Source organism: Diadema setosum, chromosome 13, assembly GCF_964275005.1.
Source record: "Diadema setosum chromosome 13, eeDiaSeto1, whole genome shotgun sequence".
NCBI lineage: Eukaryota > Metazoa > Echinodermata > Echinoidea > Diadematoida > Diadematidae > Diadema > Diadema setosum.
In genome coordinates, this window is record NC_092697.1 from 29,031,844 (window position 1) to 29,050,775 (window position 18,932).

General features: G+C 37.4%; 2 protein-coding genes across 2 annotated transcripts in view; both read left to right on the top strand.

Moving 5' to 3' along the window:
* Positions 1-394: 394 nt before the first annotated feature.
* Positions 395-3,528, top strand: LOC140236558 (adenosine receptor A2a-like). The gene is made up of 2 exons (XM_072316483.1): positions 395-619; positions 2,791-3,528. The coding sequence occupies exons 1-2, from the start codon at positions 395-397 to the stop codon at positions 3,526-3,528; spliced, it is 963 nt and encodes a 320-aa protein (XP_072172584.1).
* Positions 3,529-11,961: 8,433 nt separating this feature from the next.
* LOC140236559 (uncharacterized) overlaps positions 11,962-18,932 on the top strand; it is a 40,891-nt gene continuing 33,920 nt past the window's right edge. The window contains exons 1-2 of the mRNA XM_072316485.1: positions 11,962-12,186; positions 15,829-16,482. Of these exons, the coding sequence (XP_072172586.1) occupies positions 11,962-12,186; positions 15,829-16,482 (879 nt within the window). The remainder of the gene's footprint in view (positions 12,187-15,828; positions 16,483-18,932) is intronic.

The following is an 18,932-nucleotide window of genomic DNA, read 5'->3' on the forward strand; positions in this document are numbered from 1 at the left end:
ATACAGAGCGGTTTGCATTGTTGTGTAAGCCGCATGCGCACTTACGATAGCAAACGCCAATGATAGTTGCCAAACTGATGTCATTGTTATAATTTAATTTACCGAAAAGAGGGATTTCTCAGCAGTGTAAGCCACTCCAAGAAATCGTCTTTTAAGAAAGAAAATTGGGGGCGAATGCAAGTTTCCTCCAGTTTGGTAAAACGCATCGACAGATAAAGGAGCTTCTGGGACTGTTTTAGGGTTTTCTCTCGTGAAAAAAAATATTCTCAATATTCATCTCAATTCCAACATCCCCAATAGCATCGTTGAACAACGCTAACAATCTCATATCTCAGACGGTGTAGCCATCATTCTGGTAGTCACTGTTAGTGCCATTTTGTAACTGTGTGGCAGCATGGATAGGAATGGTACCGCACCATCTGGGAACATCTATTTTGAATCGACTCTTCTTGCAATCTGTGTGACAGCAATGCTGTGTAATCTTCTCACTCTCTTCGCCATCCTTGGAATCCCCGCCTTGAGACGAGAGCAGAACATCTTTACCTTCAATCTGGCGCTCTCGGACCTGACCCAAGCCGTTGCCCTGACATGCCAAGTCGGCGACGTGCAGAACGGGACGGTGAGTTCCAAAATGCCGTCTACAGGTAGAGCCAAACAATTAATTTCACTTGGTGTCCATTGCTAGCGTTCCTTGATCCTTGATCCCGTCACAGTGGTTGGTTTACTCAAATACAATTCATAAATCGGAAGTTTCGTTATTTCACAAATGTTTCACAATCTGTTTTATGTGAAAACGGAATAGTTCATTAGAAGGCTTATATTTTGCTATATCAATTCTTTTAAGTTTGGGATTAGCTAGCCTACGATCATCTTCGGTCTGTTGAATCTTAGCAATAACTAATCTTATTTCATTTTCGTACTGATGAACGTTCTCTAATGGCGAACCTTATTTCATTTTCGGAACAACGAACCTTCGGACTAACGAACTTTTGGAATAATGCCACAATGCTGCAATTAACAAACCCTTTTTCATTTTCGGACTACCGCACATTAAGGTATACGGAATTTGTATGTTTCGGAATATTGAACCTTATTATATTTTCAGATTAACAGATCTTCGGCGAAACGAAAGTCACTCCAGCGATTAAGGCACATAAAAATCTGAAGAATCTTTAACAAGGCCCGGATCTGTTTGAGTTTATGTTAAGATTTAAATACTGGTGCAAATTATGTTTCGAGGAGGACAAAACAGTCACGTTAAAAGATAGAGATGTTTTTTATGTTATTTTTTCGTCATTATGCTATGAAATGAAAATATGTTGGATTCTCTTTATATTTCCTTAATATCGTTGTCCAGGGTGATGTTCTGTATTCCCAATTGTCTTTCTTCTTAATATAGGATAAGATTCGTTATTCCTATGGTTCGTTATTTTGGAACACAAATTCTTCAAGGTTCGTTAGTCCGGAAATAAACAGTAGTTACTTGCTAAAGACCGTTATTTCATTTTCAGATTAATGAAACTTCGGAATAAATAACTGTAACCGTTGTCCATGAGTGACATCACGAAATGTTGTGCTCTTCTCAGCCAGCAAAGGCGGCACCGAAAAAACAAACAAACAAACCTCAGGACTATTGAACGGAGTGTTCGATTTTCCTCAAACCTTGCCGACGTGTTCTACTATAGGCGTTCCCGGTCAATTTAGTAATCATTCAAGTTCATAGTCCGAGCATTCACTTTTACACACTCCTTGCGACTCGCAGCACTGAATCAGCAATCAAATCTAAAATCTGGTCGGTCACTATCGAAGCGACCAATTGTTCATTTGCGTCATTCACATCTAAGATAGGAGCACGCATTTCAGCAGTGAGCATTCAAGTTAATTTCAAGCCGGTGACAGAATTTCCTCGGTCCCCAATCCTTACTCAATTACTCAATGAATAGGTATTACAAAAGTATGAAAATTGAAAACCTATATGAACGACAATATTTTAAATTTGATTGACACGGATATAGATTGAAAATCAATTTGAAGGACAAATCGGACATTGATCGGAAATCGGATCATGACTAAATCCCCTAAGTTAAGCAATAGTTGACATGGGGTGGAGCGTGTTTTATACAACATGGTCATTGCATTCTTAGGCAATGATCTTGATTGGGATCGGGCACTACAATTATAACCATCCCAAAAAAAAAACAAACCAAAAAACAAACAAACAAACATGGACGAAACAATAACAGACGCTGGACGATATGAAAAGTAAAACCAAAATATGAAAAAAAAAAAACCACCGAAAAACTGAAGTGATAACATTAGTGATGTAAGTAGTTTTGGTCATTGGAAGACCTAGTAGGAAAGTTAATACTAGTTTTACATTGGTAATAAACTATTAGTCAGATTCCTACCCGCCGTATGTACTTTTATTTTAGTTGTTAACCTGTGATCGAAGCTCTCCTACACACGCTAATATCATCGTTGAGATCTGCAGATTTTGAATACGAAGACAGTGCTGTCGAGTAATGAAAAATCGTGATGACATTTTCAGCTTTTGAAAAGAAAAAGGTCCCTAAGTATAATTTCAAATACATACATTTCACTCACATGAACATCAGTGCTTCATAACTTAAACTGAAAGAGGGGCTCCTGTTATGTCAAATTTACATGTTTGGATGTTGTCATAATGTAGTGACTAATCGCATTTCTTCCTTCATGCTTGAAGACAATTCAGTAAGAAATCGATCAGGAATTGCAATAAGATTTTACATTACATTTTATACTCCCTTACAGTTCACGCCTATCATTGGAGACTTACAGGCCCCGGCAATGATCATGTCCATTTTCAGCACCCTCGCTATTGCCTTCCAGCGGTTTGTCGTCATACGTCTCGATCCATTCGGAAATCGTAACATTGTCACTGCTCCAAGGTCCGTGACGGTGTGTGTGATTGTCTGGATCATCGTCCTTTTCGGCTATATCGTAATACCAGAACTGATAGAGACCAGTGGAGACTTGGTATCAACAGGAATTGCTCCAGTAGCTTCCGTCACTTTCATATTTTTGCTCATCACAACATTATGCTACGTAGTGATTTACAAACAGGTGGCAACAGTGTCCCTCCAAGTTGGACTGCCCTCCGACGTGAAGGCAAGGCGCGCTGATCAGAACCGGAGAATCCTCCTCACGTTTGGTCTTGTCGTGGGGACGACATTCGTCGCATGGGCAATGTTCCCTTGCGTCCTCCTGATCGTGTTCTTTGCTCCACATCTGATTTCGAAGTATTTCCGACCGCTGGTTGACGCTAGTCTCATCTTGCTCGCCCTGAACCTGGTTGGGAACCCTACAATCTACTGGTTTCGCCTCGTCGAGTTTCGACAGCAGCTAATGAGGTGTTTCAGAAAAAGAGGGAAAAGAAGTGGATCGGCAATGCACAAGACATCAAAGGCTGAAACGGGGAATAACAAGGCTGTCTCTGTTACAGAGGCAACAGCAGTAGGAAGAAGTTCAGATTTCGCCGACAACATATAACTTTGTCGTACACTCGAAAATTTGGCAAGATGTTCAAGGAAGTACATTGATTGCGATTGCGATCCGCTTTGAAGTCATCATAGTAAAACAAACTTTGTTTAAGTTTCGTATCAAAAGAATACCAAGATTATGAACGCACTAAGTACAGCTAAACGAAAAGGGAACATGTAAACTTATCTGGACAGGTAAAGATTTTACGAATTTTACATCACCTAATTCTTGGTGGCGTTAAAAATCAAACTACAAAAGTGTTGACATCAAATATTTACTAGCTATACAACGATTCAAATCAGTGGTTGTTGTTTCCTCTTTTAGAAACAGTCCTTTTATTCAAGTTTCTGAGAAATTAAGTGTATTCCCCAGACAAGCTGACCGAAGCCCCCTATATTAGTAAAAGTATTCCTGAATGCACACGCACCATACCTATGCTCCTGTCTTTGACCAATCCAAAAAATCTTACCGTATCCAGCATTCATGTTTCTTTGCAGCCATTGTCAAAGTAGACACGAAAGTTTACCTAATCAAAACACAAAAGTCAAGAAATTTGCCCGTCACGTTCCTTTTACCAACGAGAAAGTTCGTTAAAGCAAGTTCTGCCATTCCAACAGTTACAGCCATCGTGAACACGAGTCAATAATTTCTTTTCACGAGATTATCACTTTGATATTCTAAACTGCAGGAATGGAACGCGATTCCCGTTTTGAAGCGATCATAAGCGTCATTATCAAGGTTACACACTCCTTTCTTAAAATATTCATCACTTTTGAACGGATTGTCCAATTTTCCTCAAACTTTAACTGATGTGTTCTACTAATATTGCTGCATTCTCTCAATCCTTATGTATAATGAAGGTGGACTTGTCTTTTATTAAAGTCAACGCATGGCCGCGATGGAGCCATTCACTGCACGGTACTCATTGAAACTATCCGGTAAATGCAATAAATGAAATGAAAATTCATTTAAGAGTGATGTTTGTGACTAGAAATATGGAAATACCTTTAAAAACGAACCCAAATTAGAAAGTAAAGGAATATCGGAATCTTCATTTTAATTTTCTTTCCCTTTGTCATGATGGTTACACATAATTCTGTATTCATGTTCACAACGTGTATGACATATTACGTACAGTCTAACTGATATTGACAAAAATTATCTCAAAAATCAGAAATTGACAGTTTGTTTGTGTGTGTGTGTGTGTGTGTTTGTGTGTGTGTCAGACAGTGATGAATTTTGGTAGTCTCATCAATAAGAATGATTTAGTTACAATGTATTTCCTCCGTCGTGATTTATTGATACTTTTAATGCCAATTTTAGAACAAATTAATGACATTCAATGACATTTACATGCAAAGTCGATGTTGTGTAGCAATATTGTAATTGTGGAAGGAGGCAGACAGATTTTCGTTGACACTGTGCGTGTGCACAGTCCTTGCATGGGCTGTTAAGGCCGCCGCACACTATACGACTCACGACCTTACGACTGACAGACTTTGGATCCGAAATAAATCACAATATCCTCAGAATAAAAACCGCTTGTTTATTTCAGATCCAAAGTCTGTCAGTCGTACGGTCATGAGTCGTATAGTGTGCGGCGGGCTTTACTTGACTGAAGAAGAGCCTACAAAGTAGAGATTTGAGGAGAGAAGAGACACAGGGAGAACGTAAGGACGGCAAAGAGTGAGTGAACTGGAAGTTGAAGTTGCACTATAGCAGAGAAGCGAGAATAGGTGACAGAAAGATGTCGTAAGAGTGAATAAAGTGAAAATCAGATGACTGGTTCGGAAATCGTTGAGAGGAAAAAATATGAAGCAGAAAGGAAGGGAGAGAAGGGAAAAGTTGCAGGTTAAAAAACCATGGACAGAAGAGAGAAGTGAAATAAATGTGAAATTCAGATAGATATCTCACGAAATTAAGGGGGGGGGGAGACGAATTCGATGGGCAATTCATCACCATGTTTTTCTGTTTTCTATGTTTTGTTGTTTTTTATGTATGAGTTTGTTTTTCATTTCTGTACATTTATGTTGTATTTTATCCGCACGGACCTGCGGAAGATCAGTCTTCGGACTGAAGTATGTTGCCGTGCTGAAATAAATGAATGAAATGAAATGAAATGGAGACTATGGATCGTGGAATCAAAACGCCGATAGGAGGAATATAATCACAATATAAAATTGTAATCATCTTGACATTCATGCATTATCATGCAATGCTACTAGATTTAAAAGAAAAAAAAAAAACCGGAGAAGATTGCTGTTCTCGCGTTACATAACGAAATTCTAACTTTTCCCTGTATGTTAAAAACGTCATTTTCAGTTTATCCAGGGGCTATATATCTAAAAGTCTTCTCTTTGATATCGTGTGTCCTTTTGTGCGAGTCCATTTCTGTGAGTATACTGGCTCATTTCGCAAACTTTACTGATTTGAAGGCAAATTATCTTACGAGATGGACTAATACTTGCTTGTGAAAGGGAGAATCCTATCATCTCTTCTTCAAAATTGTTCAGTGAGCGTAGAATTTGTACCACCGATCGCCATTATTAGATGACATGTGAGGTGCTCTGAATGCCACCTCTCCTTATAAAACGTTGATGTGATATATAAAGGCAGATAGAAGCATTATGCATGACATGTATAGTGTTACCGGAAGAGGTTTAATTCTCAAACGGTATAGTAACACAGAGTCAATTTCCAGCACTCGTTGTCCAGATTTGATGGAGTGAAAGCAATGAAGATTAGCTGTATGTTGTGTTAGTTTGCTAGACTGCTCACCTTATTTGCTGTCATAGCAACCACAATGTCTATACAATTGCTTGACCGTTTCAATGCGATCTCTTAGATTCAATGCAGAATCTCATACATAATATAATATAGTATAATATATATATATATATATATATATATATATATATATATGAAGAGTTTGTTTGCAAAAACCGTTGAGTCCATATTTGCCAAATGGAGATATTTGCGATTAAAGGTCAAGAAAAATAAAGAAAATAATAAGAAAATTTTTGCTTCTTTTGACCATAACTTCAAAAATGTACCTTTATATGTAGTGACCAATATATCATTTAAAAGGTATCATTTTGTACTTTATTACAGAGACCGTACTTCAAAATCTTAAAAAATGGACTTATCGGTTTTTGCGAACAAACTCTTCATATATGGGTCAGAATTGTGAACGATGTACAATTGAGCCAAAACAACACCAAATTTAAAAAATAGGAATTACTCAAAATCATTATCATATCCGAACGAGTATAATTCAAGCTTTGATATGAGCCCGATTATACTAGGATCTTCCCAGAGGAACAATTATATAAATTTTTATTCACCGTGGAAGTTTGCCATGTCTAGAGCAGCGAACGTCCGTGAGGAATAACACTGCACATACGTTTAAATACCATTTTACATAGCATGCAACGATCTGATTCAGATCAGAATCGTAACAAATGTCTCAAGGAATATGTGTGTGTTTTGGTTGAATATTAAACTTAAGTTCTTAACATATACGTAATGCCAGACAACTGACAACTTAATCAAATTCGTTATTTCTGTCAAAATATTACTCTTCCGCTGAACACTTTCTCCAATTTGCGCTCATTTGACAGAAACTCAATATTTCGACCTCTTATTTCACTATCCCATGTTTTAATACTTACTCCCAAATATCAAAATGCTTTTTTTAAGATGTATCTGATCTAGGCAGTCTCTATAACCCAACAAACGTCAGGATCTCATCAAATCTATTATTCACTTTCAGTTGCAGACATTGCCACGGCATCCATGCAAGTTCATTAGGAAATGTCAAGGAATTTTGAAAACCTCATATCTTTCGTACCCACGAGAAACCTCATGCCAAGAATAATTATACCTCCTTTTCAATTGTTCCACATCATTATTTTTTGTAGTCCTCGTAAACACAATATGTTGATAGTTTATCTATAAAGCTCCAAAAGTAGAAGTAGAAGTATAAGAACGTGATTCTCAGGTTTGAGTAATTCGTAGCATTGTTCTATAGACTAATTGGTTGTCATTGGTTATACCGTGCACAGAATGTGCTTGTTGCCGTCTTTGGGAAGAGCATACACAGCACACTCCTTTTCACTGCGTGCACATGTATTATAAGTCAACGTATTGTCGTCGTGGCGCTATTCATCGCACAAGACAGTCTTAGTGAAACCTTGCAGTAGATTTAGTAAAGTGAAACTTCATCTCATCATTATTTTGGCGCTAATAAAGAGATCACAAAATAAGAAGAGTGGATGATATAATTGAAGTCTGACAAAAATATGCAAGTAAAGCGAAAACAATATCCTCATTATTCTCTTTCTGTTCCTTTGTAATTAGAGTGACACATATTGCCATGTTCATAGTTCTTACAACACATTCTAGTAAAAAACGGGATCAGTTTCATGAAGTCATCACATCAAAGTCTCTACATAAATCTCAGAATGGTCGCTCATACATGAGACTTTTAAATCCATTTCGTGAAGTCTCTCATGAGTGTGTGTTAAAAGGGAAAAGTCTCTCATAAGACTTTCATGAAACGGACCCCCTGGTGATTTTGTATTGTGGGAAAAGTGTTCCCTTCATGCAACTCTATTACACATTCGCTTAATAAGTGTACTTTAAATAGTCGTATACGGAGATTCCCGTAGGGATCAAGTAACGACGACGAAAAACAGCACTCAAGGCGACAATAATGTAAAGGGCAGACTGCAACGAATTTAAACAGTCTCGACAACCTTCATACACAATCTATGAATATTCTTATCTTTTTTTTTTTTAATTTTCCAACACATTTTCCAACACAGGAATGGCATTAGCATGCAATGGCTACTTTTTATATAGGCCTAACAATAATTGTACTATCATGCAATGTTGTTGAAACAAACAAACAAACAAAAAAAAAAAACATGTAAAAATTACAGTTCCGGCGTTAGATTACATAGGTTCACAATATTCCCATACACGATTGCTTTTTTTTTTTGAGGGCATAAATGTATCATAATATCTATGAGTCATCTCTGATGTTGAAAGTATCCTTATTCACGCATAATATTATGGCGGTTTGAAAATTTGAGTCGGATAAACTCATGCTTTGTTGGCCAAAAATGCATTTGCCAGTTCGTTTCTTTATTATTACAGATGTAGATATAAATAGTATTCATTATTCCAAGGTTTATCATTTTTTAAAGGTTCGTTAATCCGAATGTGAAAAGAAGATGGGTACTATCAAACCTTCAAAACATCGACTTATCTCATTTTCGGATTAACAATCTCGAAATCAGTAATCATTACATGTGTGGGTATGCGTGTACATACATGCGCCCTCGCGCCTGTGTGTATGTGTGCGCATGTGTTTGTATGTAATCGTAATCAGTTCCATGAATACTAAAATTTGGGTTTAGTTCATCATTATATTCTACTCAGGCAGATTTCCATAATGCGTCCGTTTTACACCGGAGCAGAAAAAGAAGTCGTACGGTTTTTTCCATTTATTTTGAAGCTCCTAAATCAGCTATCAGTATATTATATTTGCCGTATAGCATAATGTAATATTCCCGAAGGTCAAAAACACACACAATAAATCCACATATTTGGCTTGAAAAAAAAAAAAGAATCATTGTTAATTCACAAAGCAAAAGCGCTGAGAATGTGGAATAGACATGAAATAAAAGATGTCATTCCTATTCTAATCAAGACAAACACCAAATCAAGAATTGCATTATTCTAAAGTATCTCTAATGATTAGGTTTGACTGTGTGAGTGATACTGACACTTTCATTTCAGAACATTTGAAAATCAGCATGAAAAACCCGAAATGGGAAACATTTCCCTGACAAATGAATGATTAATGATCTTGTGAAAGCGTTAGGATAAAGAGACATTCTTGATAATGTGGGCTCATTTTGACACTATTTGCCATTATCTCTTTACCCCAAGCATCCTGCTCAGATTTCGATTGCTCTCATATTTGCATGCAGCCCACGCACTTTACATATATTGCACATGCACATAAACGCCCACGAACAACAGAAAAAAAGATAAATAAAAAAAGCCTTCAGACATTTCACATGGTGTGATATTACATTGGCGGATCAGGAGGGGTGGGGGCGCACTGACCCTTATCTTTTGTTTAAACGAAAGAAATAATAAGAGAAAAAAGGGGGAGAGTGGCGTGCGGCCCCCTCCCCCTCTAATTTTGTGAAGGCGCTTCCCCTTTACGGAATTCCTGGATCCGCCCCTGTATCAATTTCAAAATAACACGAAATGATGGAATCCTGTATTTTGGTTATAATCAGAGTTGCTTTAGTTATCTTTTAAACGGCCGGTAAACGTGATTCTCAAGCTTGCATAACATGCATAAAACAACGTCCTGTTCGCCCTCATTTTGCATGATAATGGAATAATATCGTGTACTTGAATAACTTACATGTTTCAATTGTTAGATTCAAATAATATTGTACATGTACATTAGATTAATCAAATGACTCCGTATTATGTTTATGTATGGAAAATGAATGCAGAAATTATATCAATCAATCATAACACATTTACTGTTGTTATGAAAGTGAATAATATTTCATAAATTATACTGAATTTTCTTTCAATCACGTACACGGAATTTTCATTGTTTTATACGACGTTGCATGCATCCTTTGTAGTCAGCCTAATATCAAATTCCCTGTAGTATCTGCAAACTTGTCACCGAAAGTACTAGAGTTAAACTTTGGAAAAAGTGACAAAACAAGACAGACAGACAGACAGACAGATAGATAGATAGATAGATAGATACATACATACATACATACATACATACATTCATACATACATACATACATACATACATACATATATAATGAGAGGGGACATTTCATATCTGATGAATTCTATGCTTACACCTATATATGTGTCTGTTTGATCAAAGATATGGTCCTCTCTAATTGAATAATCGATTAATTGATTATGTAATTGATTCACGATGTGCTGATGACCTTAGAATGTGCACGGTAAGTTTGGCTCGTGATGCACCAGTGCAGGGCTTCTCAGACTGAGGAAATTAACGAGAAGACTCAAAATACCCGTCGAGGTCTTCTGGTTTAGAAGATTTGATAGGTCTAAGTGTAAACGTGTATGTGTGTGTGTGTGTGTGTGTGTGTGTGTGTTTGTGTTAGCCGTTTGTTTAAAATAGGTGTCAGCATCAAGAAAGGGATATATTTTCAGTTTTAATTCAATTTTAATTTATTCCATATTTCTCATATCAGATGACATGATAATAATTCAAATTCTATAACTTTGTCAATGATGTCTGATCGAGATCGAAATCATGTTTCGGGTTGTAGACCTACAGAGAAAAGTATGAGATTTTTGTGGAAATATTTTAAAACACCGACTTACATTGATTTAAAGATTTTGCACGAACGCAACACCATTGTGAGTAGCAGGGTTTTTATTTTTGAAAAAAAAAAACAGTTATTCACATTCAAGCAATTGATGAAAAAAGTACTGCAAAAAAAGAAATTTCTCAGTGGCATTTTTAAATCTTTGCAGAGAGTATCAGAGAAAATTTACGACACGACAGCGTGTACCTGTTTTTGGCCAATTTCGCTCAGAGTCACAAGTTTAATGATCTCTGTCTCATTTTTCGTGGATTACTGATTGTAAGCGAGGTAAGTCCTCCCGATTTGACCGGCAATAAAAGCAAATATGCATTTCCCCTCCCGTTTTTCAAATCAGTGAGGAACAATCTGAAGGCTTATGATGGATGCCTTACGCTTTCTCCTCACGCCGAAATAGCAATTTGCAACGACTGTATTGTCAATGTCGCTGCTCTTCGCAAAAGACGTTTACTGCAAACTTCATCTCGTCTTCCGCATACGCGAGATTTTCTGGCCTTCTATTATTCAGAGCAAGGGGACAAAGGGGGAAAGGCTTGTAGCGTAATTTGCAACGAGATCAAGGAGTGTCCAAATATGAGAAAAATAGCACGCCTAATTTCGCCGCACGAATCAATATTTGAATACTTTTGAGTGCGACTGTTACGTCGCTCGTAATTGTTGCGCGCATGCGTGTCTCTTTTTTTTTTTCATCAACGTTTAACGGTAAATGGATGACTTAATAATTGTCCGAATCTCGATTAGAGTTTTCACGAACGATTGTCCGGTGGAAGCTCGTGGTACCAAGTACCAAGATCTTCTTCACAACAGATGTGTTTGCTCGTGTGTGTGTGTGTGTGTGTGTGTGCGTGTTGGTGTATAAAAACTCCTGGACAGCACTGTTTTTCAGATTTTCAAGAGCTACGTCTTACAAATTACAAAATCCAAAACAGCCTCGTTCTCAACCCTCTTGTCACTTTACCGGATATCGTGAAATTTACCGATATCGTCGTCGAAGTCTTTATCTTTATTACAACGTCCCTGCAGCATCATGAATGACAGTAGCACAGCACCTACTGGGAACATCTACTTTGATTCCGTGCTCCTAACGATCTGCTCCACTGCTGCGCTATGCAACCTCTTCACCCTCTTTGCCATCCTTGGAATCCCCGCCTTGCGACGAGAGCAGAACATCTTTACCTTCAATCTGGCACTCTCTGACCTGGCCCAAGCCGTGTCTCTCATAGGCCAAGTAGGAGACGTGCAGAACGGAACTGTGAGTACCGCATGTGACGAATATCTGTGTAAAGCAGTTACACTTCAGCTTTAAGGAGGAAATCCAGTCCAAAGATAAGTTAGTCAAATAGAAAAGAGTAAAATCTTACGAGTTCAACTGTAAAAATTTGACAGAAATCCGATGAAAAATAAGGAAGTTATGAAATTTTGAAGTTTTGCTAATTTCTGCAAAACAGTAACGTTCTTGTACAGTTGATATGAATATGCTAATGAGTGAGCTGACCATGTCATACCCTCACAATTTTCCATTGATCGTGTGCAAAAAAAAAAAAAAAAAATGACCCAAATTCAATATTTCTATCGTCGAAGTCTGCAACATGATGTTATTCCTGGTTAAATAACTTCAGAATAGTGATCACATCCAAATATCACGATTTGAGCATCGGGCATAATTGCGTTTGAATGGAAAACTGGAAATTTCAAGATTTGATGTTGAAACTATATGGCAAGTTGTGAGGGATGACATCCTCACTTTGCCATTTGCATATTCATGACCGTTCAAGAACTGTTTCCTCAAAAATAAGCGAAACTTCAAAATGTCATAACTTCCTTATTTTTCATCCGATTCCGACCAAAATTTTACCGTTAAAATCGTAATATTTTACTCTTTCTTATCCGATTAATTTATATTTGTACTGGATTTCCCCTTTAAGTAATATCATACTTCACCTTGAAAATCGGAATCCCCATAGTGTACTCAGGGGCAAAGGAGCAACACAGATGCGTTCTTGTGATGTTCAGAAACAGGTCCATGATGGGAATAAGTTTCGCCTACTAGTTTGGATACCTAGGTACATTGAAGGGGAAAAAAAAAGATAAACACACACACACAGCAGCCTTCAGGGGTCATCAAAGGATTTGAATTCATAGAGTGGAATTAGTCAAGTTTACACTCATCTTGATCATGTTTACAGTGCATCCAATAACAACTATTGCATGAGATATTTGGGAAATTAGTGCTTCGACAACAACGAACGAAGAGCAATATCAGTCTAGAATCTTTTCGAAAATCACCATCTACTACGTACAAGGTTATGATCATAACTTCATTTGTAATATCAACGCCATTTGTTAACAATTGATCTGTCATTGTTTTAGCGCTCATTTCACTTTGAGAATATTTGCAAAGTGCTAGAGGAATCTGTTTCCAAAACTCTGAACGCAAGGGAGACTATTTTGATAGGACAAAATAACAGTAGGACAAAATAGTAAAAGTGACGTGTGCCTCTATTCTTTTAATGCGTGTTGGTTGGGACACACCTTGTCATGATCGCGATTCACGAGAAAAAAAAAAAGAAATCCGAAACATCATTTCTTTTCTCATATATTTTCTTCTAAATAAAACGAGTAATATAACAGCAGTGTATTTACTAGAGACTGCTGATGCTTTACTAATTTACAATTTAGACTAAATACGCCAATGCTAATAAGTTTACATCAGATATTTTCTGCTTATAGAAGGCTGTGTAGAGCATCCACCAACTCAAAGAAAGTTCCTCAGCATTGTGTAGTCAGGAAAACATAAAAGCCAATCAACACATTCGCCATCACTGCGTATTGTTATTAAAGCGATGCACGCTACATTGTTTCGGTTTCAGTTTCAGTAAGCTTTATTTTTCCACTTGTACGTAACAGAAGATAAGTATGACAACATCGAATATATTTTTCACAAGTCATGAAAATATAAACAAAATGTCGCATTACAAATATATAATCCTGTAAAATTATGCATAGATATCATTTCAGATCTTTAAGTGTACAGATGGAGGAGACCGTTATCAATAAGCAAAACGCTTGACTTGAACAATGGCCTCTGAACATAACATGCCTTATAACAATGTTTTTATATAACTAAAGGAAGGAACGGAACAATTATACACACGTAGAACAAATAGAGTAAATGTTTAAAGTATTTTAAATGTCATTTAACGAAATAGGACAACACAAGGTGGAATGTATAAAGACGAAAGAAGGACAAAACAAAACAAAATAACACAAGGCCCGAGAATAAGGTAGCCGACTACCCGAGTAGGAAGAGTAGAGGATAGAGAGAAGAGATGAAAAGCGAGGAGATACAGTGTTCAGGAGTTGGGAACTATAAGACAAAAGCGTAATTTCTCATTGGAGTGGTAAATTGCGAGAAGAATATTTCTATAAGATGATTTAAAAAATTGTAAAGAAGAACTGCCTTTAAAGTCATCATTCAATGAGTTCCATACATCCAGTGACATCTGGACCATGATGTCATATAGAATTTTGAGCTATACAATGAGTTTAGGGTTTTCCAAATGATAATCTGTTGCATGACGGGTAGGATATGAATGAATACTATAATTTGAAATATACATTAATTATCTTTAAACAAATCAGGGAGCTGAGTGTCGCATAAAAAACAAAAGAACAAGCTACATGTGAGAGAAATGTGTCATTATCACGTTCAAGTAAAGTAGTAGAATTTTTTTCAGTTTGCTTTTAATTTCCATTGAAACTGACTACCTGAGGATTTTAAGAGCGTATGATTATGATAAATTACATTTCTAAGAAACACGTATAATGTAATGTTAAAACCACAGCCTTTAAGAGTGGATGTAATATACATTCATTTTAATAAATTGTCATAATACATTCGCTGTGGATTGTCATAATTTCAGATATGAACTGTTTAATCTCGTGATTGTTTCTTGAGATTTTCATTATAATAAGTTTGAAAAGACCGATACAGGTGCTTGAGTTATTTCTTTGGTTTCAAAAACTCTTTCAATTAACACAAAGTCATCAATGCCATTATCCAAGAAGGTCCAAGAAATTCCCGACCAATGTCTCTTTTACAGGCATGTCTGGTTTTGTATTTCCTATTCCATTACTTATGATAATCGTAAATATAATGATAATAATAATTATACTTCGAGCATTTTTTCTATTTTTCTTCAGATTACTCAGATACGCTCAGAAATACCTTCCAAACCAGGATTCTGACATCTGCTGTCAATTATTGCTTAAGTTCTAATAGCTATGCTGTAAAAAGTCGGAATGCACCTTCCACTCGACTGAACGTAACTTACATAAATGCTTCCGTGTTTCTATAATGTGATTAATAACTGACATTGCGGGGAAACCTGCAAGTTGTGGTCAGGTGTAATGGAAGGTGCTTTCCAATGTATTTTGCCTATTATATCATACCAGTACTTTCGCAATGGTTGACAGATGATATCACGAGCATCTTGGTTTAGAGGTTGTTTTCTGTGGACGTATCTAAGTCATGTGAAGAAAAACAAATAGAAAATTATCATCGAATATATTGAAGATATTAGAATATTCCTGTCGCCACAAGAGTGATATCTAGGGTATCATTTGAATCAACAAAGGTCAACATGTATTTGCACAGCGTAGGTCCTCCAAGTCGGTTAGCCATGGCTTTCTGTGTAGAATTACAGTTAGAATCATCTGTAAAGGTAGAGCCATTTCTAAAACTGTTTCTAAAAGAGAGCTGCTTTACTCACCATGCCCTGTAACACTATGGTCTCGTGGTGGCCTGCAGCAAATGGAAGATGCGAGTACTGGTTTAGATACAAACGAAAGCAGACGAGGTTCTTAACGTGTTTTCATCTGTTTGTCATTACAGCGCACACCAATTGTTGGAGCGCTGCAGGCCCCAGCAATGATCATGTCCATATTCAGCACTCTCGCTATCGCCTTCCATCGGCTCGTCGTCATCCGTCTCGACCCGTTCGGCAATCGCCATCTCGTCACGGCTTCGAGGTCCGTGACGGTGTGCATGATTGCCTGGTTCGTCGTCCTCTTTGGCTATATCGCACTGCCAGAGCTATTAGAAAACAATGCTGGCTTGGTTTTCTCCGGAATACTTCCGGTATCCACGGTCACCTTTGTTTTCCTGCTTATCACGACGTTATCCTACGTGGTGATATACCAACAGGTGGCCACAGTTTCGAAGCAGGTTGGGCTGTCCTCCGAGGCGCAGGCGAGGCGCGCTGAACAGAACAAAAGAATCCTTCTCACGTTTGGTCTCGTGATCGGGACAACATTTGCCGCGTGGTCCCTCACTCCCTGCGTCATTCTAATTGTGTTCTTTGCTCCTCACCTCGTTTCGAAATACTTCCGGCCACTGCTTGATGCCAGTCTCATCCTGCTTTCCCTCAACTCTGTGGTAAACCCACTTATCTATTGGTTTCGCCTCAAGGAATTCCGGCAGCAGTTGCTACGATGTTTCAGGAGGGAGAGCGGAATCAGAGCATCCGGAGTATCGCGGGGCTCCAGCGTAAATACGAAGGTTGTTTCAGTTGTGTCGGCTACAGAGGCCGAATCCCGGAGTGGAAATATGAAAAGTGACAAGAACATTTTTTGAGCTCTGCCTTTTCTTATTGTTCAGTGTAACACACTCGCACGCTTTGACCCTCTTTCTTAAAGATTTACAAGATTCACAACAAAGTCAAGGTATAGCTTGATAGACTCTCTACCACTTCACTCACGATTCAACACTTCGACACAGAGTAAAACAAGAACAACACTGCTTTATTTTCTATTTTACAAAGATACTACCGCTAAATTTAAAGCACAATTTTGTAAGGAGATCAAACGCACTTTTTTTTTCTAAAATTGCACTGCGGCGCTGGAGAAACGAATGACGGTTTTTGAGTACAGGTAGCATATTCTGAAAATCGAACGGAATTGCCTCAAAGTTCATGTGGTATATGCATGGATTACAACAACTTTAACTCAGCAGTATAGATTCCAATTCGAAAAAAAGGAAAAACAAAAACAAAAATAAGTGTCCAAGCTAGACCAAACGAAGGCCTCCTCCATTTCTTTTAGAATTAATTTTCTTTCTTTTTTTTTCAAATCAGAATTGGGGGTTCAGATAATACTACATGTCATTAAACTTTAGAGACAAATAATGGCTTCAAATTAAAAAAAGAGGTCTCAATAAACTTTGTCATCATTTAGATGTATAATATCTTTCATTTAGATGGTGTGTGCGTGTGGATTATAAATGTGCATGGAAAATGAGGTTCTGGAAGAGTATTTGATTTGGTACGTTCAAATATAGAATGTTATTTCCTGGACTGAAGTCGCCCGACGTTGAGGATGAAGGAGTCATCGCTTCAACAGGGACCCAACACTCGAGGTAAAATAGGTTCAACTTTGCACCCTTACTAATGTTACACTGGAGCACCAGCTTTACGGGTGCAACTTTGAATCTTATGGAACGGAAGGATCGGAAAGAAGGATTGAGAGTTCCACAATCTACAAGCAACGCTTTTGAGTGGACCTCTCAGTTCTTATTTTTACCCTCCAAACATAACTTTGTAATTATACACTTATGATTGAATTTTTGATTCATTTTTGTTATGTTTTGTTGGAAGAAAAATGAGAATGAAAAATGAAATGAAATGAATGAAGAGGAGACAAAGTTGCATTTGTTAATGTGCTCCCATTGTAACACTATCAAAGGTTTAAAGTTGGACCTATCTTTTTAAGAGTGTAAGACTTGGTGCTTTTTGTCAAACAGCACTTAACTGATTCACGAATATTGACACAGCCTGTATAAACAAATGTATTCTGTCATTGGATATGAGTTAAAGTAAATAAATTCGTTAAATCGTCTCCTAAGATATTCATGAACACTGGTATTGTGTATTATTTTATCGGCTACTCTCCCTAAAACTGATACCTACAAAGAATCAGAAAATATTGTATAGTCGGATTTCTTTTTGGTACAAATGCCAGTTTTCAATCCAGTAGATCCGTAATCGTGTATACCTGATTACTTAAAAACCCTTGTATAAGGAAAACGGAGTGCCCTGAAGTGCCATCTTATATTTCCGTGAACAACGTGATTTCATTACGATATCAAGACGCTTGTAGTCATCTAGGCCTACAACGTCAGCTACCTTTATTCAATTGCATAAATGTATATTTGTTTTGCTCTCTGCACCGCAACGGTTTCCCTCAACGAAGATGATATTATGTTGAGGTGTATTATCAGGTGGGTTAAAACAAACGCGAAACAAATCAATAAAGCAGATATTTCCTCTGACACCATTGATCGAGCGAGAAGTGCTTGTTCTGCTTGATACTTAATGGGTATGAAATACAATGTAACATAATTATGATCCACACCACTTGAAAGATCCGTTGACATAGAAACCTGGTGGTCGACGTATGATTGACAAGATAATATCTTTTCTCAATTCGAGCATATAATCATGCAAAGTTTTGGAGAGAAAACAAGGTTTACGAAGAAATAGAGATTATCAACTCCTGTTGTGAGGAGCGTAATGACGATACGGAAGAAATGGGACACAATTAGGGACGTGTTATTTCTCGGTCTGTTCAAAGGAGGCTGTCAGTTAAAGGGGAAGGCGGGTTAAACTGATCAGTGGGAATCAGTGGGAATGTTGGAGGATGATTGTTCCAATTCTTTTGGGGTTCATTTAAGAGTACATTATATCTATTGTTGTGTGAAAATTATTTGCTTCAGAATGGTCTCATATTCAAGTAATGTCCAGTTTAATGTTTCCAGGTTAGCATGCCTGGTCAGTGACGGGGCATTAATCTGCACATTACTTGAATATGAGACCGTTCTGAAGCAAATGATTTTCACACAACAGTAGATATATAATGTACTCTTACATGAATCCCACAAGGATTGGAGCAATCATCCCTCAGCATTCCCACTGATTCCCATTGATCGGTTACTAGCCATCC

Coding starts and splice junctions, on each gene's coding strand:
- LOC140236558 (XM_072316483.1), top strand. CDS start 395: ATGGATAGGAATGGTACCGCACCATCTGGGAACATCTATTTTGAATCG. Junction 620..2,790: donor GCGACGTGCAGAACGGGACG/GTGAGTTCCAAA, acceptor ACTCCCTTACAG/TTCACGCCTATCATTGGAGA.